Source organism: Lycorma delicatula, chromosome 11, assembly GCF_047948215.1.
Source record: "Lycorma delicatula isolate Av1 chromosome 11, ASM4794821v1, whole genome shotgun sequence".
NCBI lineage: Eukaryota > Metazoa > Arthropoda > Insecta > Hemiptera > Fulgoridae > Lycorma > Lycorma delicatula.
The window spans coordinates 55,448,543-55,476,084 of record NC_134465.1 but is presented as its reverse complement, the minus strand read 5'-3'; the positions used below and the strand labels follow the sequence as shown (position 1 = coordinate 55,476,084).

Sequence of the window (27,542 nt, the reverse complement as noted above, 5' to 3'; positions counted from 1 at the left end):
TTATATTATGAATTCCTTTAGTATTTAGTGTCTTAATTTATTAAACCACAGAAATAATGAAATCTATGTAAAGTAAACAATCATATTTCTTTGATATTAACAAAACAACTTTTACTTTCACCCTGTTTTGTATTAACATATTGCAACAAAGCAATTATTTGTACATATATTTTCCATGTCGAAGTGATTTTTTTCTCACCTAGTTAACCCTGCACTACATATATATATATTAATTTTTTATGGAAACAATTCCGGCAAAGAAAATTAATGCCTGGTACTGGTATGATTGACGTAATCAATCAAGTCTTTTTGAGTAGTATAATTCACCAATATACTGATTGTTACACGTGTGTTCTTATAGTCCAGAGGTATTTTTTTTTAAATATTCCAATGATTTATCTATTTTACGATACAATTTTCTCTTAAAGCATAGGAATCATCTTAAAACTCAAAAAAGATTATTATGTGCATCTGAATTATTGAATTTAAGTATAAAAATATTTGTGCCACTTGAATGAGAATTTTTTTTCAAAAAAATTTAATGTAATAATATATTAATTTTTGGTTATTTTCTTTTTATTTGAATAAACTTTATTTTTTATTACTGCTTCTTTGAATATTCTTAAAAACTAAGTAAATTATTTCTATTTCCTGAAAATAATAATAAAATCTAGTCAAGAATAGTTTTTTGTAGCAGACACTGTAAAGGGAAGTAGTTATACCAATTCAGGATATTATAAAAGTTGGTTGATTGTAGTTTTTTCTGACCAAACAATCCATGAGGTAAAGGAGCACAATAATAATACAAGTAATAAAAAAAGGTGTAAGAGGACTGGTTGCGTGGGGTAAACACCAGATGTGCGAAATTCACACCTGGTGCTTTGTAGGTTAGGGATGGGAAGGGCAGCTCTCCAGTTGAGGAATGGATTGGCTGTCCAGAAGAGGAAGTCAGCATGAACTGATGATGCTAGGGAGACCCCGGTGGGATGTCTCTGCAGGGAGCAAGACAGAGAGGGCAGGCTGCTGCCATGACACCCTGAGGTGACCGAGTGATGCTTTATTGCAACTGGTTGCCTTAGGGGTGTTTAAATCAGAAAAAAGTAATAAAAAATATTCTTGATGTAAAAATTAGGAAAAATTAATTTTTTATAACTCGCTAATTATAATAAAAAACAGAAAGAATAATAAGATGTGCGATAGAAAAGGTCAAGGTTAATTTGAAAACAAGCAAATACAATTATAAATATTTTTATGAATTCAAAAAGTACCTTCATTTTCTCTCACATGTCATGCAAATTTAAAAGCCTACATCAAATTATAATAAATAAGAGAAAATTCAAATTCTGACAGTTTTAAGAAATTCTCTGCCAACTAATTCCAGTACAACTTTTTTTTTTTTTCATTATTACAATCTTTTTAAAGTATAAAAATAATTTAGAAAAATATGCAATGAATACAAATAAATAAACAGGTAAGATATTTAAACTAAAACTGAATTTTCTAAACAATATGGGATATCACTCAGTCTGATCAGGAAATACCAAGTTTCTTAATTAATGCTCAGGGGGATTGTTTAAAAAACTGTTCAGAACCAAAAAATGTATTTTCTTTATCTTATTTATTTTTTAATGATTAATTCACTGCATAAGTTCAAAGCTTGTGCACTGGGAATATGGAGTGGAAAATTTACAGTGTATGAAAAATGCTATGCCTGACTGGAATTTGAACCTGAAACCATTTTTTTGAAAGGCCGAGATGCTGCCACACTGCCAGGGAAATTCATCTTTATTATAATGAAAATTGGACCTTTATATTGTATTGTAACAAAAAATAATTTTTAACATGCACTATTTCTTTAAATTTAATGGACCCAAAAATAACAGATAACAGAATTGCAGGCATAACAATAGGTAAAGAGTATTTTGTCACAGATCTGTGTGGATGTAATGGCAAATGTGTTATAGAATAATCATCCTTAAGGTGATTATTTCTCCAATTATTAAATACAGATAATTTGTTAGTAAAATTGATAATTTTGGCTCATTTTTATAAAATTCCCGCAGCATTTTATAAAAATTGTTTAAGCATTGAATTTTATGTATCCAACTTTTATGAAGTCTTTGAAGAAAATTAAAGAAATAAGCATTCAAAAAAAAAGTTTGTTATAGTGGGGGGGGGGGGGTAAATTGATCAAAGATTAAAACAAATTCTACCGTAGTCATTTTTTATGATGCAGAGATGACTAAAAATATCAAATTAAAAGTAATTTTATAGACCTCTTGATAGCTTTTGTTAAAAACCAGTATTATTTTTTTAGATTTTTCTAAAACAAAAAAAAAACTATCATTTCCATTTAACTCCCCCACTTTTAAAGAGATGAAGTTGCAGACTTTAACAAATTTTTAAGTAATTATAATTGTGTTTTAAAAAAAAAGAAAAAATCAACCAGAATTTTTTTCATGTAATATTATATATTTTTTCTGCAATAAAATTATATTTCACTGGAATCATTATCTTTTTCAATAATAAAATAAGATATCCATTATTAATGAAATTTTTATTGGGTTAGTGGTCTTTAGAAAATACAATTTTATCTGCACCTTTTTGCTTAATTTCCAAAAATAAATAATCAGAAAATCAAGATAAAAACACTAATGAATAAAAAAAAATAATGGTAGTTATTAACTAACTGAAATATAAATACAGGGTATAACAAAAAGAATCAGAGTGTAAAAGCTATTTGATAGCTCTTAACTTTGACTTACAGTAATGAATCACAAATAAATTAAAAGAGTAACACCAGTTTTCCACTACAAGTGTTCAATATGAGCACCTTTTATCATGTGGCAACACATTCAACCCACAAGAGAGTTTGTCCCACACTTTAACTAGCTTGAATGAAGTAACAGAAGTGAAATTTGCTTCAGTCCTATGCCTGAAATCAGGGAAGATCAGTAGATGGAGTTACATACACAAGGTTCTTTATAAAATCCTAAAGAAAAAAATCACAGGGGGTCAAATGAGATGGCATTAGAGGCCTTTGTATCAAGCAATGGGTCTGTGCCAGTTGATCCATCAGTCAGGGAAAATGTCTTCCTACTGATCCCGTATAAAGTTTTGGCAGTGATGAGGTGTACCACCTTGTTACCAGATAGAATTTTCCGGTCTAGCTTGCAGTTGAAGAAAGAAACATGTATACAAAATATTCAGATAAGCAAATCCTGCTAATTTGCTTCACCGAAAAACAGTGACCCATAAACTTGCTTTCAGGATATTAGAAAGAAAATATTTAATTTTTGGGAGTCCCTGTTGCATTATAAAAGTTCATGGGGATAATACAATCATAATAGTACAATCAAGATTATTGTCAACTTCATGCTGGAACATTTTGACTGTGAAGTCAGCATGCACATCATAATACTTCAAAGCCTATAGCTGTAAATGGTATGGATGTGTTCCCTTAAAACATTCCAAACTGTTATCGCCGCTATCATTAGTTTGCAGCTGGCCTTCCCTACAGATATCTTAGGACCACGCAAAAAGACTTCTTGACGCGTTCAACATTTTCTTCAGACACGCTTGACTGTCCCATACTTTTCCCTTTTCATAGACATCTAATCGTATCAAACCGATTATGTGATCCATGAACATTATTGTCAGTAACAAATCAGAATTAAACTTTCTACAGAACATGATTTGAACTGTAACTACTAATTCACATTTAGCAAACTGAAAAATACAGAAGGCTTTAGAGTAGCCATCTTTGCTAGTGGCGTCAAGCGGAAAGATAAGGAATCAATCTACAGCCATATGTTTAACTAAAATTGTCCTTTTTGCTTAAATAAATACTGTAAATAAGCACTGTAAATCTTATCCAAGAGGATATTATTACAAATTAAAACCATGATATTCTTTTTTGTATACCCATTGTTTCATAATGAAGAAATAAAGGGAGGGAAAAGGTGCTTTACCCTCAAATACTAAATATTTCATGAAATACAATACTTTCATGAAACACTTTTGAGTAAGAGTACAAAATTAACAGCAGTTTTAAGGAAGGTTATGTTAATAAACAGGATTGTTGTGAATATCTATCTATTTTCACTCTTAGTGTTCATTCAAAATGATTCAGTGGGTTTATTACACCTTGTACTCTTTATTAGGGTTTTTCACGTAGTTGAAAAATTATAATTTTACTTGTGACTTTATGACTTGATTATTTTTATCATTTGTATCACTTGTTTGTTTGCATCTTGATGTGTATGCTTTATTGTTTTATTAAGTTTTTTTAGTGATATCTTCGTATATTGTTCATTTAATGCTGTTATTTTTTTCTTCTTTTATTATAGTTTTCTTCTATAATTTTTTTCTTCGTTGAAGCATTGTACAGTGTATCGAATTATACAAAAAAAATCGGAATAATTTGTAATAATTTTGTTTAAAAATACGAACTTTTCATATTTTTTTGTTAATTTTCCATTTTGTGGTTCTACAGATTGGTAAAAATAATCCCTTCCATATTTTTTATGTATTAAATGAATTTGTATGGTTAGGATAAATTTTTTTTTTTGTTTTTTTTTTTTTAATTCATGGAGCCAATTTTTGTATTTTTATTAATTTTTTTCTCTAGTTATTTTAAAGATTTAAATAATATGATGAATCCATCAGAAAAAAATTCTTCAAAATAGTTTTGTTATGTAACAGCAAAATAGTATTTGAAAATCAGAAATGCAGAGAATTTATTTTTTTTCATTTGCAAATTTGAATTATTATTTTTTAATGACTTGTTAAAATAAAGTACGACATTAGTTTTGGTTACATGGTACAAATGTTGCGGGGGGGGGGGCGGGGTTAAAATGAATTTTCTTAATGTTTTGAGGTATGAGTATGAAAATTCTATTCACTTAAATTGGGGTATCCTTTTATTTATAGATCTATATATAAAATTCTGTGGCTCAAAAATTTCTAAAACTACTAGATCAATTTCATTGAATATGCTATAGTAGTATATCTGTAGTTGTGCTATGCTGTAGTAGTGTATCTGAAGTTGTGCATATGAAGATTTGATTAAGATCGGTTGAGTCGTTTTTGAGTTTCACTCAATTTAAGTTGAAAAAATTTGACAAGGCAAGTTAGAAATGTGATTCGTTATGAAGCTGCAAGTTAGAACATTGACAGCTCTTTAACTACAGTATCTATTGAAAGTAATATTAAACCAAATTAAAAATATATTAAAATATAAAAACTAAATAAAATTAACAAGAAGTCTTGCTCAGAACTGTGCAAAAATTTTTTTCTATAATATGTTTTTAGAGCGCTGTTGGTTTTTCACTATCTTTTTTTGTGTTAAATTTTTTATTCCCTTTCTAAAAAATGTTTTTTTTTATAAATTTCCCTCAAAAATTTCACTACATTATTTTATCAAGAAACATTGCTCATTCAAATTTTACACTTAATTTTTGGCTTTTTTATAGTGAAGAAGCATTCTTCATCTAATTTTCTACTTTGCCTTTTGCAGTAATGAGTTTTGGAGGGCAGGAGAGGTGCAATCCTTTTGAAAAATTAGAGACCCAATAAAAATGCTTTGAAAATATTTTTTTATTGTTGTGCATCCTAAATTATCCATTTATTTAGAAACTGGAAGGTATCTTTTGTTTATTATATTTTTAAATTACACTCAGTTATGTATTGAAAATATTAGTCATAGTTGATCATTGATGGCCTTGTATCTCAGCTATAAAAATAACTAATTGACAGGTCAGTCTTTCCTTTTGTTTGGTTATAGATTGTATACACAAACCAACGTCTTAGGGTTTTTCATTTTTTAAGAAAATGTTTATTTTAATCCAAATAGGTTCAATAAAATAAATTAACAGAAAATAAATAAATTATATCAACAATTTGAACAAATAATTATTTAGTTTAACATTATTGACAAAATGTTCTGTAAGAAGTTATGGTAGTTAAGAGGTTGAAATTGAAAATTGCTTTACAAGACTCAAATCAGCATATGGCCATGTAGGCCAGATCTAGAAAATATTGTACTTTGTGTTTGATTGTTTATTCTGATGTAAATAAAATTGTTCTGTTGTTATTATTATCATTATAACATTGTCAGTTATGTAGTTAGTATTTATTTCCATTAGTAATAATAACTTTTCTCTTACTCTTAGTATAAAATTTTTGGATTTGTCTTGTTAGATGGCAAATTTTTATCGGATGATCAATTTGATTTAATCTGCAACAAAAATCAAACTATATTGTTTCACTTTAAAGCATTCTAATAATATCCTTTGAAAACTTAATAAAGCTTATCATAATTATTAGTAGGTAATCCATAAAGTGTATTAAATAAAATCTTACAAAAATTCTGAAACGGTTAGGTTTTAATTCGTATTTAATCATTTATTTTTACTTAGCTTTTGGTAGATTTAATTTTAAATTTATTAGCATATTATGGTTTGGTTTTTCATGTAGTTAATTTTTTGAATATTTATTATGCTATCTCCTTGCTTACTTGCTCTGTTACTCTTTTTCTCTCCTCTCTTTATTCTTTATGTGAACCTTACATTGCTCAGCCAAGTTCTTTCTGGTTTCTGTATTTTGTTAGCTTCTCTAATTTGCTTGCAGCAACTTTTACGAGTCAAGAATTTTGTGTGTAATGGTAGTAAAAAAAACAAAACAAGATTTTATGTTTTAGTAGTTAATGAATAAATCACATTTTAAAATTTACTTCTTAATACAATAAAAGTTGATATTATTCCAGTTTCATTCCTTTCTCTTATAATAATAATAATAACAATCATAAAAGAACTCTATTCAACCAGCATAAAATACAATTGTTAGAAAAAAAAAGATAAACTTTGGTAAATATAAATTAAAACACAGACTGTGTTCATAATATAGAATGACGCCATTAGCAAGAAATAAAACAAAGAAATAAGTTTTGTAGTAAATAAGTGCCCAAAAAAAACAGTTAAAAATTAAATTCTCTTAAACGAAGAGCTTTTTGCATTTCATTGTCCTACATATTTAACTAAAATAAATCAATTCTGCTTTTCAAATGTTCCATAATCTCATTTTCCTCTATAACTGATTATTTAAACTAAAGTTTTCTGAAGTCTAATAGCAAGAGACATTGACTGCAAAGTGGTTGACATCTTGCATACCAAATAGCAAACAAAATTTAGCAGAGTGGATATTCCTAAATATGATGCTTATGAATTGTGAATCATTCATTCACAATATATTTCTTTCACCCCAAAACTCAAAATAATTTCCCATAATTATTTCTTCATGTGTTGTTTTGAGTATAGTCACCCTTGTGTTTTGATTGTTAACACTGAAACTCATAATGGAGGATTAAAGTATGTATTTTATTGTTATAATCGTAGATAATAGTAAATTATCAGAACTTTCTGAAGAGATGCAAAATTTTTCTTGGAGTATAATAGGGTTAATTGATATAAAGACAAAAGGGTGAAATATGTATGAACTTAAGAAATGGAATGTTTTATTAAAAGCGTTTCAATCTAAGATAAATAAAATCAAGCAGGAGAAAATTTACCAGAGCACTTGTTGATTTGTAAATAAGTAGAATATAACTTTTGCAGATGAAACTTTTAATGTATTTATTATCATACAATAAATGGTTGTTATTATTATTATTATTATTATAATCCTTTGTGTACCCTCTTCATCTGATATCTCCTCACACATATCTTCATTTTTATTAATCTATTTTCCAACTGCAATGACTGCCTTTCTATCCCCAAGAATTCTCTCATCTGACTATTACATTTATATTCCATCACCAACCAAGCCTGAAATCATCTGACTTTCCACACAATACTCAATTTAGCCAAATTATGCAGGAATCTGCAATCTGCCATTTTATAAACATGATTAAAATGCGATTTCAGTACATTCAGCCTCATCAAATTATAATTTTATTTTTTTTATATGTAGCATAATTTTTATATGATTTAAATATATATGATGAATGTGAACTGTTGGAATTTTTCCAGTTCTTCAACTCCTAGAATCCCCCCTTAGAGATCTGTACATAATGTCACAAATTCTTTATTGACCGAGTTAAATATTGAAAAATTGTCCACTTGCTAAATATTAGTATGTTTAGGTAGGAAGTCGCTCTATACATTGGGAAAGGCAAATTTCACTATTCAAACATTTCTTTCTGATGCGACACCAAACGCAACATAGGAATAAATATCTCCTGGTTATTTATATTTATCTGTTCAGTATATGTATTTTATTTTTGTATATCTTCCAGTTCTCAAATCTTCCCAGTTTACCTGTCATTGTAGACACCATTATTTACATTTAATATTAACATCCAGAAGTCATAATTTTTTGGAGGGTCAAAAAATCTGAGCCCAACCAAAACATCATTTGTCTATAAAAGTGTTCTAAATCATATAATTTACGTTCACTCACTAAAGATATGTTGTTATAAGAGAAAATTTCTCAGTAACAGATTATCAAAAATTATTTTTACATTTGTGTTAGTGTTATAATATTCCTATAGCTCTGCGGTGAATATAATTGATTTTAATTGAAAATTTTAAAATCGATTAAGTAGAGATAATGATTACGAATTTTAATGTGAAAGTATATCTGAAATATTTATTTTAAGCACTGTATTATGTTTTATTAATGGCTCATTTTCAATGATTTAATGCATTTGTCTATTTGTTTCTAATGTGTGCTAATCTTGTTTTAGTTCTACATATTTTTTATGTCTCTGATGTATACTTAATTCTTTTCTTAAAATCTATAACTATTTTTAATAAACCAGTTCCTGGATACTGTCAAATTTAAATAAAATTGGGTCTAGTTTGAACAGTTTTTATTAGCATTTTTAGCGATTGATGATCATAGCAGTCGATGCTACTTAAAAAATCCACAACAGGCAGTTTTAGAAAGTGGATGAGTATCGAAAAAAAGTGGTATATTAATTCTATTAACATACCTATCTATTCAGAGATTAGTCCATTAAAACAGATGTTATTCAGTCCCAAAGACGACACCACTATATTAACTTCTTTATATGAATATTATTTAATAAACATCATTAAAATCAACTCTCAGATGAAGAAACTATAATCCCTGTCAGAAAAATGGTTATGATACCTGATATTATATTAAATGAAAGTTAAACCACAAAAACACAGTAAATAGATAAGTTAAATTTACCATATTAATTCTTAGAACCGATTTTCGCAGATCCCACATTTTCTGTTGGTATGTAATTCTATAATTACATTAAAATAAATTGTTTTTATAATTTGTGAGTTTTAAATTTGTCAAAAATGTTAATGTTTTATAAATTTTGAAGTTACGGATGAATACACAAACTGTTGTCCAGTAATGGACAAATTCAAAATTCACAAATTATAAAAACAATTTATTTTAATGTAATTATAGAATTGAATACCAACTGAAAATACAGGATCCTGTGAAGTCGATTCTTATAATTAATATGGTAAGTTTAATCTATTTTGGTGGTTTAAATTTAATTTAATATTAAATTTTATTAATGTAGTGGTTAATATGTTAATGAATTAATACATACTGTATATCAAAGGTTTTACTTGTATAGTAGATGTAAGAAGAAATGGAGTGGGTAGTGTATAGCAATAAAAGTAATTGTTTCTGATGTAAGTTATATTGTTTGAGATAACTGCACCTCATTTTCATGCATTAAGTGTACTTGTAATCTGTTCCATCGATGGATTATTGGCCAAGAAATGTTGCTAATTAGAACCTGATAATAGATTGATGATTTGGGCAATATCAAGGAGCTGCTAGCATTAAAATGTTGGCCAAGCCTTAAACTCATTCACAGGAAAGTTAATGCAAATATATATGCCAGTCTGATCCACAAGTTGTCATTTGTTTGTGTTATATAATTTATCTGTAGTTGATAATGACACCATCATTTCCACTAATATGATAAAAAAGATCAAAAACTTAGTAGGATCTTTAATATGGTAAATAAAGGACAGAATAAATTCATCTGACCCATAAGTACCTCTTAAATAAAAACCTCCTTGGAATAAGACACTGCATCACAATGTGTGTAGGTTAAATATAACTGCCCCATGAAATTCCTTTGGATACATTGACTTATAATAGAATCATTTTTAGAGCACTGGTAACTTTGGCTTACATTTTTTTTATTTATGTCTTTATGTCTTCCTCATTAAATAGCATGTTGAGCAACAATTGCTTTGTGACTTATATCAGTTAACACTGATGTAATATAGTCAGCCAAATGAATATACAGATTATTATAAAAAAGAGAAGAAATTTTAATAATAAAGTTTAAATAACTTGTTTACTCTGCATTTAAAAAAAATCACAATCACAGTCTCTCTAAATAAATTTGAACATTTTTTTATTGTATCGTAATATTCAGTTAATTGTCATTTTATTTGTTTTCATATTAGTTATTTGACTTATTATTCTTTATTTTCAATTTTAATATCATTTGTTGTGTTAATGTTTTTTATTTGCTGTATGTAAGTACTATTGGTCATGTAGCTATTTGTAGTCTTTAAGTCCACGTTACCCACTATTTCTTTTATTAACGTATTTTTACTTGTCTGCTAATAAAACCAATATCATCTCTGTATCCTATCATGTATCTTTCTCCTTCAAATTATTATACTTTCTCATTTTTTTAAATTTGTTAATTTCAATTTGTCCTTTTAACTTTTCCTCTCATTTCTTAAGTTATTTCATTCCTTCCTATATAAGAACTTGAATTTCTTGGTTTATCCCTATTTTTTGTGTCGAATATAAATATATCATGTCGAGGATCTGTATATACAATAAAACAATATTAAATATACAAATAATGTCTGTTATTGACAGATTGACAAGTTTTTTGATGATATTGTATCGTAAATTTGTCTTCCTACATAAAGAGTATTCTATAAAAGCAGATAAAGAAAAGTAAGTTAATTTTTTTTTTTCTGTAGAAACCACTGTATCGATGAAGACAAACAAAACATTTCCAAGATTGATGCATTTCTTTGAAAATAAATGTAAAAACTTGTTTTATTATTTTATGCATTGTTGTTGATTTTATTGTGTCGGTTATTTGTGTGTTAATTAGTCTTTATAAATGTGTTGATTTTTCCTTTTTATTTTATATTTATTATGCATTTTTATTGCATTTTTGTTTTGGTTATTTTGTTTTTCTTCTTTTTATGTTTGCATGTTGATCGCATTGCTGCATTTTTGATTGGTGTGTATGTATGTTGTGTGTGTAATACAGGACTATACTGAAGAATTCAGGGACATTGCTAAAGGCAAATCAAAGGAATCAATTCCAGCTGGAAGCATCACATTAATTAATCAACGACCTGTTGGAGAAGATTTGCATGTAAATACAATATTATTTGATTAATTGTAGTCATGTAATATAAGTATCATTATCTTATTTATTATTAGTATTATTTTTATTATCCCAATCATAAGTTAGTGTTAAATTTTTTTATTATTACTGAGATCCATAAGTAGTATAAATTTGATCCATAAAAACCAAATTAATGTAAAATGTTGCAATTTTTTTTTAAATTCACGTTGTTTCTTATTATAATTTTTAATACAATAAAATATAATATTACCCATTACAGTGAGCTGATCTTAACTTTTTGTTATTTCATTGCTGTTTTACATCTCTGAATATGCTCTTTTCCCTTAGCTATGTATTATAAAACTTATCATTAAATTATTTATTTATATATCCTGTTTTTTTTTTGCCATACTTTTTTTTATTAATACCTTCATAACATAAGAAATATTTTTTAATAGAATTTATGTAAAGTACTATGGAGATTGTAATCTGTTTCATCCTTTTAAATTTTTAATTATTTATTTTGCTGTCTTATATGAGCCTTACAAGATATGAAAATCTTATATAGTAGCAGAATTGATAAAAAAAACTTTTTAATGACTATTAGGCATCACAAAAGAATAAGCTTGTGTTTGAAAGATACATCTTATAAAACCACTTGATGGAAAGTGTTTATTATTGTACAATATTAAAGCTTGTTGTTTTCATCGTTATTATTTTTCATCAGTATTTATTTTATGAAAATGAGTAGGAATTATGGAAAATTTTATATAAGAAAAGTATATCCCTTTTTCTACTTGTTTTCCAATAATGCGATTTCAATGTAATGTAGTTTTATTAAAAAGTTATAACAAAACGTCAGTAATTCAACCAATCAAATTGTTACAGGCTGTGCACTTTATTTTAGTACATAAGCATTATATACCAATTTGTATATTCTAACAAAAAACATCTGAACTGCTTACTTTTTTTTGTGAAATGTAAAAAAAAGAGGTTTTTATCATTGTGTTGTATTTTATTCGTTTGTTTATCATAATTTAAAAACTGCATTGAAAATGTGAAAGCTTTTCACAGTGGATAAACAAACAAATGAGCAAATTCATACTGGAGGTGATGAGATACATTCATTCAAGTATTTTTCTTAAGATTGTGGTAAAAATGAATGATTAGCCTGATATGTCAAGATTTATGTTTTTAAACTAGGATGAAATACGAGTAAAAGAAATTTATTTCTGCATAAGTGATTCTGATAAAGATGACAATGAGGCAGATGTTATCTGTCCTGTAACCACTAATGGTGAAGGTTTTAGTGTGCTGAAGACTGAGGTACCTTGGTTCCAACATCAGTATGATTTATGCCCAATGGACTTCTTTTAGCTATAAAAAATTGTAAATCCTTGCAGCAATGAAATATTTTGTTCAAAAATGGTGCAACAAAAAATTTGCTAACTACTTTAAACTTTTCATTTGTGAAAAAAATAAATTTTAATTTTTTGGTTGCTTATTAAACAATATTGTTGACTTTTTTTAAATAAATTTTCATGTTATAATGCTTAGAATATATAATAGTTAGTGTTAATTATGTTTAAGAACATAATTTATTTATATTCAGAAAAATTGATTTCGAAAGCCAGTTTCTGTACAAAGAGCATTCTAAACAGAACTGCTGTTTTGTCTCGCCATTAGAATAAAACGTTTTTTTGCTGTGATCTACCTGGTTTGAGACATTATTAGAGCATAAACACGGCCTTCATTATTTGTTTATGAAATAATGTATATTAATTAAAAGTATATACCATATATGTACCACAACAATGTAGTTAATGAACATGGTTGAGTACAAAAAATTGGCTCTTTACCAGTTTTTTTTTTTTTTAAATGGTGGACACTATATTGATACTGATAACCAAAAAAATTTTTAAAAGTAATAAACTAAGTTTTTAAATACACTTAAAGACTAAGGTTTTATAACTTTTAAGTAATATATTTTGGACACCAATTTGCTCTCCAGGAAAACAGATGAAAAACAGGGTTCTCTTACGCATAAAATAAGATAACTAATGGGTATCTTAAAGCAAATTGCAACTCACAATAATAATACAGAAAACAAGGTTTAGTTTAATCTGAGATCATTTTCTTTCCATCCATTGGTTTACAAGATATAAGTCTTCAATGACAAGTTTTTTTCTTTTGTGACATAAAAATATTTTCTTTTTCAAAAATAACATATGTCAGGTTATTTGACTTAATGTCAAAAAATATCAGGTTTTCCAAAATGGGTTTTAGGATATTGTTTTTTAATAAAAAGACAAATACATGGAATATATTTGATTTCTTTGTTTTAAATGAGAATGCCATCAATTACAATTAAACATGAAGGAAAATATCCATTTTAGCTCCATTGATAGGCATAATACAAACAAATGATTACAATAACTCTATAGTTTTCAATAATATTTATCTAATACGAGTGCTCTAATAAATTTGGCATGATATCTGGTTTGTTGATATAAACTCTTTTCAAATAACCCCAAAGAAAAATTTCAACAATCTGAAGACCTTGGTAACCAATTCACATCATTGTTTTGTAAAATTATAAATACAGGGAATTTTGTATGTAATAAAGGTGGCTGTATTCACTTGTAGCACTATCATGTTGAAAGTGAACATCAAAAATGTCAATACCATTAAGTTGTGACCACAAGAAATCTGTTAACATTATATTATAATGCTTTGCATTCACTATATCACCATTGCCACAATCATCATCAAGGAAAAATAGGCCTTTTTTTTATGATTCCTGTAAACTACAAACCACACCAAACTGTACATTTTGTGCCTGAAGTGATTATTTGTGAATAATTGAAAGATTTTCTTTCTTCCAAATAAGACAATTTTGTTTACTGACACTCCCATTTAAGATAAAATGAATCTCATCACAAAAGATGATTTTATATGAAAACTGAGGATCTGTTGCTTTTTGTTCTAACATCCAAATAACAAAATTTCTATGTTGCAAATGAGCCCTTGCTTTCAATTCTTGCGTTAATGTAATTTTATAAAATGCAAGTCCTAATATAAAATTATCCATAAACTGGTTTGAGCAATGCCTAATTCTTGATTATATTGTGAAATTGATAGGTCATTTGTGATAATTTTTTAATACAGAAGCAGCGTTCTGAGTACAACATGCTGTTTTTAGTCTCCATGAAGGTAGTTCATTTTGAATTGCTTGTAGGACAATAAAATGCCCAAAATAATAATGACTTATGATGAATCTTTTAATGAATTTTTAAGAGATGAATCTCTTAAGAAAAATATTTTATAATAAGTTATTTTCATAATAAGTCTTATTGATTTCAATTTTTTCTTCTTGTGACTGTAATGTCACATTTATGACTTGATATATGATAAATGAAAATCTTTCTGAAAACAAAACAGTTTGTTGTTATCAGGATTCAAAATCATGAAGTCCTTTTTTGATAATAACTCTGTGCTGTAAATATCAGACTAAAATTACAAGTGACAGTTTTGTACTTTATATGGAGTCAAATCTGAATGATATAATTCAGTTTTTATTTATTTATTTTTATTTAAACAATTAACTAAAAGATTATTTTAATGTAATACTTTATACCAAGGTTTTAAATAAAGTTATTTAATCTACTCACCATAAAATAGTACTAAATTTTAAACCAGATAGTGTTTGTTAATAATAATCTACTAAATTACTTTTTTGCTACATACATAATTATAACATTGGTTTTAATATTTTCATATTTCATTTTTAGTTTTATAGCTTCAGTAATGAATGAAATCTTCTTATGTGTGTGTTTTTTTTTTTTTTTTGCTATTGTAAATGTTAGTACGTTGTATTTTTAGTCAATTAGATGTTTTCCTTTTCTTGATAAACTTTTTTTTTAGCATAAATTTTCGTATTATATATAAAAATGCATTATATACAAGGGACATTCAATAATTAACAAGACAAATTGATGTATAGAAAAAAAAATTTATTCAACGGCAATGAAACTTACACTACTTATCAACTTCTCCAGCAACATGTAGACAAATGTCCCACTGTTCTATGAGCTTTTCGATTCCTGTAGCATCAAGTTTGGTCATTCATGAACTGCTTTGTTGTTATTTAACTTCTTGCCGCATAAAAAGTCTTTGAGCAGGCTGAACAAATGAAAATTGGTTGGGGCGTGGTCGGGCTGTAAGGAGAATTTTTTTTTTTGGTGGGGTTTTTTCTGGGTGAAAAATGCTTCTGCGTTATTATCGCCTGGTATGGAGGATGTGGTGATCTCCCAATCCAACTTCTCAAATGTTTATCCTGTTCTCTGAGCGATATGGGGGCGCGCATTGTCGTGCAAGAGAATCACACCTGATGAGAGAGCACCCTGATGTCTTTGCCTTATTGCGGAACTCACTTTTTGTTGGAGCATGTTAGAATAGTACTTACTGTTCACAGTATATTGTTTTTCTAAATAGTCACGAAAAATTGGACTTTACAAGTCCCAGAAGACTGTCAACATACTGGCTGATACACGAGTTTTGAATTTTTTTGTGGGCTAATTCAGATGGTTCTTCCCTTCAGGACTTATCTGTTTAGATTCAGGCTCTAGAAAGTTACATTACGTTCTGCTTCAAACTGCTCTGAGTTCAAAAGAAATGCAAATCCGGGTGGGTGTCTTTATGGGATTGAGTCAACTATTTGGAACCCATCTTGAACTTGTTTTGTGATAATTCAGCACATCATGAATGATTAAATGTGTGGTTCCAACACTAATATTACAGAAACTAGCAATTTGAGAAATTTTGATTTGCTTGTCTTTGCGAATAAGATCATTTGTGTGATTTTGCGGCACAGTAAGTAAAACTTCAGTTGGTCTTCCAGAGCGATTGAAGACCACTTGTTCTGCCTGAATTAAACTGTTTCATCCACTTATACACTCCAGTTTAAATATTTTTTACCATACTGTTTGAACATTTTTTAGTAAACTTCGGCCAGTTTCACATCTGATAGCAAAAATCTTATAACTGAAGGTTGCTTTATTTCAGCGTGCACATTTCAAGCTGAGCTGGCATTCTGAAATCAACAAAAGAGGTTATGTTTAGATTAATTATGATCGAACAGCTGATTAAATGTATTCCCAAGGTTGCCAACTTGAGCCTCAAAAAGTTTCATTGTCATTGAATGAACTGTTTTTTTTTTTACATCAGTTTGTCTCGTTAATCATTGAATGTCTCTCATATAATAAAAAATGTGTCTTTATATATATATATATATGTAAGGAAAGTATATTACTTCCTTAATATGATTGAATTTACCGCACAAGTTTGATGGTTGTGTAAGTTAAACACATGATGGTGTACAAGAGAATTTTTTAAAGGGAAAATTATGTTCTTTTTTGTTTTTTAAAGTAAATATTTTTTAATATTTTGGTGATAATTCATGGCAATATTCTTTATTTATTTTTTTATCATATTTATTTTTTAATTTTATTTGATTTTTATTGTTTTAGGAATTCCCTCCTGTAAATAATAAAACAACTGGATCAAAGAAACAAGTTACATCACAAGTAACCTCAGCTAGAATAATACCTACTGATGGTACAGACACAAATGGTGAACAGAGAAAACAAAGTAATGCTGAAAATAAACCTACTGAAAATAATGGAACTGCAGCAGCTATTACGTAAGTAATATATTCTTGAGAATTCGATTTTCATTTATGTGAGATGTTCAGTGAGTAATGTCTCTTTCAGATCTGCCACCATAAATATAGCTTAAATATTCTCACAGGTGGTAAAAGAAAATATGATCCCTCTTTTATCAAATAACTCTTCCTTGCCCTCAGAAGTATGAATTTTAATTCTTTAGTCAGAATATGTTAGTGCACGCGCGCGTGCTCGTGTGTGTCTTGTAAGTTAACAAAGAGTTAGAGAAAGTAGCTTACAAGTTCAAAAAAGTTGGGTGCTTTAAAGATAGGTTAAAGGTATTCTTCAGAAGAATAATAAGTAGGAGTTGTTAAAGTACAAAACACAATTGACAAACAAACATTATTATGCCAAGCACTATATAAACTGAACCCGGCTTTAAAAAATAAAAATACAATGAGCATTCGAAAGCCCTTTGTAGTTACAAAGAGTCAACATTTGCCGTTCATCTCATGAACACAAATCACTGATCTACTGACTTCAGGAGCATCAGTCACTGAAGATCACTAAAGCAGTGGCCGAAAGTGTTATGATTTGAATTTTAAAAACATTCTATTTATTATATTTAGTTTAGCATGTAAAAAAAATTTTTTATAATATAGTTTAAAAAGTCTACTAACAAATTTGATCAATTCATCAAACTTCATTTTCTTAAAAACATGTATACCAAACAAAAATTAAAAACAAATTGCTACCACTTAAAATTGAGATAAAATTGTTTAAACATCATATTTTCAAATAAAATATGATATTTAAACAATTGAATATACAATATGAACAGAATGAATATACAACACGTGAGGAGCACAAGTTTTATTAGTTCTTTGTTAATTTTAATGTTATAGCAATGGTAACAGTCCAAGAGGTGGTGAAGTTAATCCATTTGAAGAAGAAGAATGGGATGAAGATGCCGGTGATCCTCTTGTCGATAATGGTGAACCAGGTGTCCCAGTGCGTGCGTTATATGATTATGAGGGTGCTGAATCTGACGAGCTCAGTTTTAAACAAGGTAAATTTATTAATATTATTTTAATTTATTAAATGTTTAGGAAACTGAATTTCCTAAAAAAAAACCTATGGAGAATGAAAAATTATTATCCAAGAATTGGATCATTTTGATTAGAATAGAACCCAAACTAGATGTGTAAAAGCGAGACAGTCTTGTAATCTATCTTTATTCTTTTCAACTTCTGTATAGAAGATCCAATAAATGAACTGAAGGAAAGATTAAAAATATTGTAACATTCCAAAAAACTTGATTTAGGAAGATTTGTAAGTAGGTATTTGTTTTATAAATAGAAAAATCAGAAAGAATGGACAAAGGAAGAAAGATATTAAAGGAAATTAGCAGAAAAAAGTAAAGTATGTACATATTAAATATGTAAAAAGTAGAAGAATATGTAAATATAGAAAAAAGTAAAGCTTAAATATAATTTTTTTAAATTTGCTATTATATTTATATGTTATATATTATCTATATTGTTATTATAAAGGACTGAATACGTAGCTATTTCTCATATTATTCCTTTCTGTGGGTCGGTAGTTCTGCATTTTAGTTTATGACTTAGACTGTTAAGACTTAGAACAGACATAGATTTTGATCTTTCTCTGAGGTAGCCCAGGAGCCTAATCTTCCTCACAATTACTTTCAGTAAAATTATTATCTCTCTTCTATTTACATTCCATTCTTTAATATTATTTTATCTTTTGGAAATTTATGGAAATTTTGGAAATTTTACAAACCCTGTTTTCTTTTCAAAGAATCACTTTAATGGATTCCCTACAATTGCTCTGTTCCCTAATTTAAAATTTATGTGTTTAGAAAAATAATTGTTTCATTACATATGTAATAATTTAATGATTACTTTAAATTTATTTATATTAAAAAAATAAAAATAATTAGATTACTAAATTACTACGTCAGTAGAGTTGCTTACCCTTTGAGAACCAGACCTATCTTGGAGATAGTTAAAAAAAAAATTGCATGCTTGATAAAAAATTGTACAGTGCCTTATGGTGACTATTTGTAAGATTGTGCTAAAAAATATTAATAAAAAATTTAATAATTTTTTAGCACAATTTTTTGGTAGTTTTTTTTTTACACTAGGAAAGCCAATGGAGTATCAACTAGAAATTTTTTTTGTGGTCATATGTTATTCAAAAATCTTTCTGAAGATTAAAGAACCGAAAAACAGAATTCAAAAAACAAAAATATGATTAGACGGTTAACTCAAAATCAAGAAATAAGTTTACTATGGGAATCATGATTTTTGGCAAGAAATTGATAAATTTTAGTCAAATTTGTAAAATTAATTTTTTTAGAACTGTCTACACAAATCATTATCAGATCAATCAAATCACAATCAATTTCACTTGTTTGAAATGCACTGCTCATTTTATGTATTATAGCAACTCGCTAATAAATATTGCCAGAAAAAAGAAAACAGAATTCTAAGATGAAAAGAAAATGATTATAGTATTACTATCTAAACATAACAAACAACTAAAAACAATGATAAACGCACAATGTTCTCGGCTCATTTCCATGCTGTGCAACAACCAATTAATACAGTATTGTAAAAAAAAAACTAAATAAATAAAATAAAACATTCCTTTTCATTCTGAACAGGCTATAATTTCACGGCCAACTCGAAATAATAATAACGAACGTTATTTACATATTATGCAACGAACATTAAATACATTAAGAATTCTCTAAAAATAAAAACATATTCATTAAGTTCAAAATAATAATTATTTTTTATGTAGTCCAGTTATTAATTGTGATGTGACATGCAACTTTAAACAATAACCTCTGTCAAGGAAACTGCCATGACAACCAAACGTGTGATCAGTTTACAAACGTCATTTTGACACTGATGAAATTTTGCAAAAATTTTTTTTCTTGCATAAAATGTGATTGATGAAAAATCGCCAGTTGGTCTTTTTCGCATAAAATAAAACCTGATAAAAAAATTATAATAATGTATGCTGGTTACAACTCATTATCTCCACTTCAGTCACTATACGTTTACTTCAAACACGAGACCCAGAACTTTTGCATCGTACGTTCTGTAGTTCTGAAAAGGAATTTAATAAACAGGTTATGATGGACAAATACTAAATTTTGGCAGTTATGTAGAAGAGTGAAAAAATTGTATAGATTTCATTGAAACACACACAGGTGATATCCAGCCCTGCAAGTGGACCTCATTGTCGAAACAGGAACTGGTAATTTAATTAACATTATTATTCTCAGAAAGCGTGCCTTTCTAAACCCACATGTGTCAAAGTCAAATTAAAAACTGAAATAGATTGTAATGTAAAATGAATGTACTACTTTCTGTAGGATTCAATATATTTTATACATTTTCCACCCACAGGGTTTTTTATGTCACCCCATGGTCATTTTGAATAAATTCATCCACTTGCTTTTAATGCTTCTCAACAGGTGCAGAGACTGGTCAACCACTACAAGGTTCATCCTCAATATTCGCTTTTTAAGATTCAGATGCAAGTATTTTGAGCTGTCAACCTTCTAAAACTAAACCCTAAACCTCAACTCTCATTTTAATTAAAAATTACTATTATAAATCTTCATAAATAGAAATTTATACAATTTACATAACATCTTAAATATGAGAGGCGGCTGAAATATAATACACACTGGAACATAATGAGAGAACAAAAATGTGGCATAAAGCAACAGGTGCTTCCATTTTATAGTTTCATTCTTCTAAAACTAACACTCCAAAACTGTTGATCAAAGTACTGTAAGTAGTTTGTGGCTTTATGCCACATTTTTGTTCTCTCATTATGTTGTGTGTATTATATTTCAGCCGCCTCTCATATTTAAGATGTTATGTAAATTGTATAAATTTCTATTTATGAAGATTTATAATAGTAATTTTTAATTAAAATGAGAGTTGAGGTTTAGGGTTTAGTTTTAGAAGGTTGACAGCTCAAAGTCGAGGTCAGACCAATTAAATTTAATATAACATTGTCATAAATACATTACCTGGATCTGTTGAACAAGGGGTGGCGGTATATTTATTGCATAAACCAAAGATGCAGCAGCATCTTTTAGTTCCTGATTGATGAAGCTACATTAGATATCTGGAGGGTTCCAGAATTAACATTTGTTTACTGGTAGTGAAATTCATATATTTCTATTAGCACGTAATTATATTTATGTTTTATCAGTTTTTTTTTATATTTTGCAGGTGATGTTTTTGAAAAATTAGAAGATGAAGATGAACAAGGATGGTGTAAAGGAAGAAAAGAAGGCCGTGTCGGATTATACCCAGCCAATTATGTTGAACAAGTTGCTTAATATAATTGTAATAATAGTATATTGTAATAAAGAAAATGTATAACAATAATTTATAATCGTTATAATTATTGTATTACTATAATTATAATTAAAATTATAAATTATTGTATCGATAACATCAACAATAAAAACCATACATACTCTTGTTCATTACATGACACACTCGTATCATACAACGTTTCGACATTTTCATTTTCTTCTTCATCATTGGAATTTAAATAGCATGATTAATAACAGTGTTTACCATTACATTATTATCTTCATTATCATCATCATCATCATTATTCATTACAATCATCATTATCCATTTTATTATTATTTCTTTTTTTTATCATAAATATATTTCATTGTGTCATATAATAATATATATATAAATAAAATTATTATTAATAAGTATATATATATATATATATATATATATAAGAAAACAAAAATAAGCTCAGCGAAAATGTTTATATTATGTAATTAATTAATTACGAATTTTATTATTATACATAAATATATTTATGAATAAATTATTGTACGATTATTATTGTTATTATATAATTTTTTAATACAATGAAATCCTCTTTTACCAAATCTGGTTTAACTGGTGTACATATACAGTTTTATCATATTTTTAGAACATTTTTTTTTTTAATTGTATCTACACACTGAAAAAATTATTTGTTTAAAAGAATATATGTATTTTGCCATAAAGATACTGGAGTACATATTTTATATTGTTTATTATAAATAATCATTTGTTCACACATATTAAATTTTAAAAATCATTTGTTCACACATATTAAATTTTAAAAAGGAAGTCTACTTTATAATGAAAGTAATGTTTTTTACATTGATGTGCAGTATGATTATTTTCCATAATTAGTCCAGTTGCTCTGATTATATAAAATGAAAAATTACACACAAAATTAAATGGAAGAGGTTTAGATACTATTCTAAATCTAAAAAGGATTTAGATACTATATTAAAATACTATTCAATTTCTCTGTTACAAAAATTATCAGTAATCTATTGAGCACAGTTATTTTTTATAAGATTAATAGTTTTTCGGCATAGTAAAAAAATATTTTAAAGCTGTTATATCTGTAACATCTATAAAAATTAAATCTTATCATTATGATCAGTATATGTTCCTAAAATTAATTTTTTTTTTACTTCACCTCTTCTATGTTTTCATAAAAGAAAAACTGACTAGGAATGATTTAGATTCTACTTACTTATAGAAAAACGTAATAAATTTATTATTTGTAAAAATACAGTAATTTTTTTAAATTACCATATTTTAATTAAATATCAACAAATTTGTAAGCATCTATCTATAACCCAGAGAAGGAAAATTCTCACTACAGAAAAAGCAACCGGCTAGCCATTCTCTTGTAAAATTTTTTTCCAGTGTTAAACTGTATAGACCGGTTATAACCATTGACTCTTGGTCTATAATCAATTATTCATATGAGATTAATTGTAATAAAGCAGAAAGATTAAGAGTGGATCTAATAGAAGTATAAGTGGAATTTCCAATTGGCACGTACTATGGTACAAAGAATAGAAATAAGGGAATAAATTTAAAATCAAAAGACAAAATAAAGAAAAAAATTATCCACACTTAATATATATATATATATATATAAAAACAAACAACAAATCCATTACTCTCTTAAACTAATAATTACCTCCAGTTTTAAATTAAAATAGTTGTCTTTACATATACTGCTTAACTGTGGTCTTGATTTCTGAAACCTATATCAGTTTAACTTTTATAATCTTTGCCACTTCAACACTTGATTTATAAAATTTAGCATGATAAAAATCATGCTAAATTTTCAATATATCCTTATTTCAAATTGTCTCTAGTTGTTTATTCTTTTATAAATTGGCTGTAAAATAACTCTGCAGTAACTTATTATTTAAAAATTAATTTTAAAACTGTTAACGATTAGCTGTTGATGTCTCAGACCTCTTAACAATTGTAAAATACTTTTCTTTTATTTAGTTAGAAGATTCATAATAATGAATATTCTATTATTTCTTTTGCATTTTAATGAGAGTGCATTAGAAATACTAATATCGATAAATAATACATTTTTGACTTTAAATATCAAATCAAGAAGATTTCTTGATTTGATATTTAATGTTGTTTATTTTTTTTATATAAGAAATATACATTTTAATTACGAATAATGGTTTTAGTAATTATTTCAAAGTAATAAACGATTCATTTTCAAATTAATTTTTAATTATTTAAAATTTTTTTTAATTTCAGTGGTATTTATTTCATCAAATAAAATATATTTTAACTTTATTAAATGAACTTTAGGTTATTTTTGTAAAAATATATATTCTTTTTGTAATATATATATATATATATATATATATATATATATATATATATTATATAGTTGAAATATTGAAAATTTTTAAATATTTAACGTAATTTGTAACCGTCTAAACCGTTTTCTGAGATTTTGTAAAGTACCTTCATAATTTATAATACTTGGGTCTAACTCAGGGATCTACCCATAAGTATACACAGTATTTTTAAAAAAATCATTTTTCCACCAAATAATTGTTCATAAGATTTTTTAAATCAAATTCTAATTTAAAAACAAATACATTTTCAGAATATGATTTTTTTAATATAAAAATTTATTTTAAATATGAAGAAATCTGGTCAATAATATAAAATAATTAACCAGTGAATAAGTTTAACCAATTAATTATCTTTGAATGTTCTGTTTTGGAAATGAAAAATTGCACACTAAATCATAAGTAATATATAATACTTATTTAGAATTCTGATAATTTCTCTGATTATTTGAGGTTCTACTAAAATTTATAATTTTTTATAATTTAATAATAAATAAATAATGCATGAATACACATTTTAAAAATGTAATAATTTAATGCTAAACTTTCGGCATATCCTTATTTAAAATTGTTCCTAGTTGTTTATTCTCTATAAATCGGTTGTAAAATAACTCTGCAGTAACTTATTAAAAATTAATTTTAAAAACTGTTAACAATGATTAGCTATTGATGTTTCAGACCTCTTATGAACTTAACTCTTATTAATTTAATGACTGTTTAATTTTTTTTTTTAAGTGTGTATATATATATATATATATATATATATATATACAAAGTTATATTTAATACTGCATCTGTTTATTTTATTTAATTTAATTCTATCTGGTCGGAAGAAGTAACCTTATTTATTAAAGTGAACAATTTAAATTATATTGCCAGCCAAGTTCTAGAAGACTTAAGAGACATCTATTTTAATGCTATAATTGTTATAGTACAGACTGTTAACTTTAGTATTAAAGTAGATTTACAAATTTAATAAAATTATGCAGTCTGATAATTGGTTGTAACAGTATTGGTGTTATTAAAAGATAAAACAGAGTTTTGAATGTGCAGCTTCATTGAAGTGAAGGCAGTTAATTATTAGTATATCTTTATGCAAAGTCAGATTTTATTATATTTTTGTTTTAGTATATTATTTTTATGCTTTAATACACAGCCATAGCCCAGAAGGCCTTAAATATTACTTAATATTATCTAAAATATATTAAACTTGTTTGAAATTTGAGTAACATTTGACTTTAAAAAAATTAAGTTAAGTTATTTTTAAATAGTTTATATTACAAGAACGGTTAACCGTTTTTTAATGTAGCTTACCAGAAATAAATATTGGAACCAGGTAAGATGGCCTTTTTTTATAAAATGAAGACATCAAATATTGTATAGCTCTTTTAATGTTGATGTTATTGAAATAGCAGTGACCATCAAGAAACCACTTTAAATAAAGGAATAAGTAAGTTTTATTTTATATAAAAAGTCACTTGATTTTCTTGGGGTGTAAGGAAAACACCACCTCAGCTTTGCAGTAAAATGGTGTGGTGAGCTCTTGGGTTCAGTCAGCAATGTGTGAGTGAATATAGATTAAAATTGTGTTTAACAAAACATTATCTGCTGACTGCTCATTTCACATTTCTTATGTTCAAGAAACTGTCAGCAGAGCGTATGTTACAGTTGATAGATCAGTTATTTTAAAATTTAAATAAATGGTAAACTTGTAAACTGTACTTACTTTCTGAACACATCATATACATCCTATTGCATTATATCTCAGTACATTTAAAAATTACATTCAGGGGGATTTGGAGATAAGCCATGCTATAAAAAACAGCATCTTTTATCCCTACGTATAATTTTACATGGGGGGAAAAGAATAATACCTATTTCTTATTTTTTAATATAATCCTTTTTTTTCATTTGTTTTTCATTAGGATTAATGATATTCATCACCTTTTCTGTAATTAATTTAAATTTTTATCTTTAGTATATTTTAGAGTGTTCAATTATATAAATTTTCTTTCAGTGAAAATAGCTTTTCTTAGACATATGTCTTTTACCTTCTCAAAAGGATAATGTATAACTATAACTATATCAAGGTATATAAAAGCTTTTAGTTTTTTCTTTGTTATTGTTTTATTAAAATTAAAAGAGGTTGTTACACTGTTTAGATAAAAATTACATATGAAGTACATACGAGGGATAATTTTGATAAAAAATGTTATCATTAATTTTAAGTTTTTTTCAATGAATGAAGAAACTTAGAAGTTTATTTTTATCTAAAATAGAAATCTAATGTGGGACCATTTAATAAGATAAAATGTTAGCCTTTAATTTTACATAACATTTTAGTTGCCAACAGTAGTTTTGTCATTCACATTTTATTTTATTTGAGATCACATTTCATATAATTTTATTTTGAAAATTGAGGATTTATGAAAAAATATAAAAATTTAAAAAAATAAGTCAAGCAAAAAATTATTAAAGAATAGTTTTACAGTGGTATATTTTTCACTACTAAAAATTGTTTGATAAAGTAGATAAATTATAATGACGCTAAAAAAATCATAATTTCAAAATGTAAAACTTTCTTAATAATAATCAAAAATATATTTTTAATACCTACTATATTATATTTATTATATATTTATATTTGTTTTATTATTATTTATATCTGATTATTATTTAGAATCACTACAAAATCCCATATGTAATTTATCTAATTGATAATTTCATTATCAAGTGCCATGGAGTAATCAAATTGGCATTTTTATTTCTTATTTTATTTTATTTTTATTTTTTTTATTCAAATGGCATTTTTATTTCTCTACCTCTCACACCCTGTCCCTTTCACACTCTGTTTTTCTCAAGATATCTGAATTGATAGCATCTCTTGATAGAATCTCTTTACAAACATATATGGGCATGTTCTAATTTTATTCATATTTTCAGTGTTAAATATAAGATTTTTAAACTTCAACCCCTGATGATTCAGTCAAAGCTTCCTGAATTTTTTATGGAGAACCTGAATCAGGTCTCAAAACCCATTACTTGAATAGTCTAGATTCACCAGAACTGAATTTGTAGAGTACTTGGCATTTTATCAGTTAAATTCATTGCCTTATAAATTTAGAAAATGAGTTAATTTTTAATACTGCAGTTACACACATGCAAAAGTTTTTTAATAATTTAATGCTGAAATATTATTTCAGAGTGGCTGTGTATTATGAAGTGAAGTTATTTTTTATCTATCGTTGATTTTTTTTATAAATATATTTTACATTCTTCAGGAATAAATTTCTTCTTTTTTTTGTTTTTTGTTGCAAGAGATAAAATTTTATTTTGTATGAGTTATAATTTAAATTTGTTTTGTTTTACTAAAATAACATTTTGTATTGTTATTAAAACAAGAATGATGATATTATATATAAATATATACAATGTACAAAACCATTATATACATTATGAAGACCAATAAATAAAAATTGTATTAAGTACTATATTTAAATATAATAAATAAATAAACTTAATAGAAGATTGTTCATGATTTACTAATTATATATATAAACTGATAAAAATAAGTAAAATTGTGTATCATTTAAAAGTTATTGGCTTTGGAAATATGTTATTTATAGTGTATATACATAATTATACATTTTATTTTATGTGTAATAATAAATTTAAAATAAGTTTTTGTTTAAGTCTGTATTTTTTTATGATTCTGTACCTTTTAATT

At 26.6% G+C, this 27,542-nt stretch overlaps 1 protein-coding gene across 5 annotated transcripts in view; it reads left to right on the top strand.

The window, feature by feature from the left end:
• Synd (protein kinase C and casein kinase substrate in neurons protein Synd) overlaps positions 1–23,089 on the top strand; it is a 265,365-nt gene extending 242,276 nt beyond the window's left edge. For 4 of the 5 annotated variants that reach the window (XM_075379109.1, XM_075379108.1, XM_075379112.1 and 1 more), the window contains 4 exons: positions 11,306–11,413; positions 16,915–17,087; positions 17,955–18,118; positions 21,333–23,089. In XM_075379109.1, coding sequence (XP_075235224.1) covers positions 11,306–11,413; positions 16,915–17,087; positions 17,955–18,118; positions 21,333–21,442 — 555 coding nt within the window. In that variant the 3' untranslated portion in view covers positions 21,443–23,089. The remainder of the gene's footprint in view (positions 1–11,305; positions 11,414–16,914; positions 17,088–17,954; positions 18,119–21,332) is intronic. The other variant, XM_075379113.1, reaches the window with a different exon arrangement.
• Positions 23,090–27,542: the final 4,453 nt, after the last annotated feature.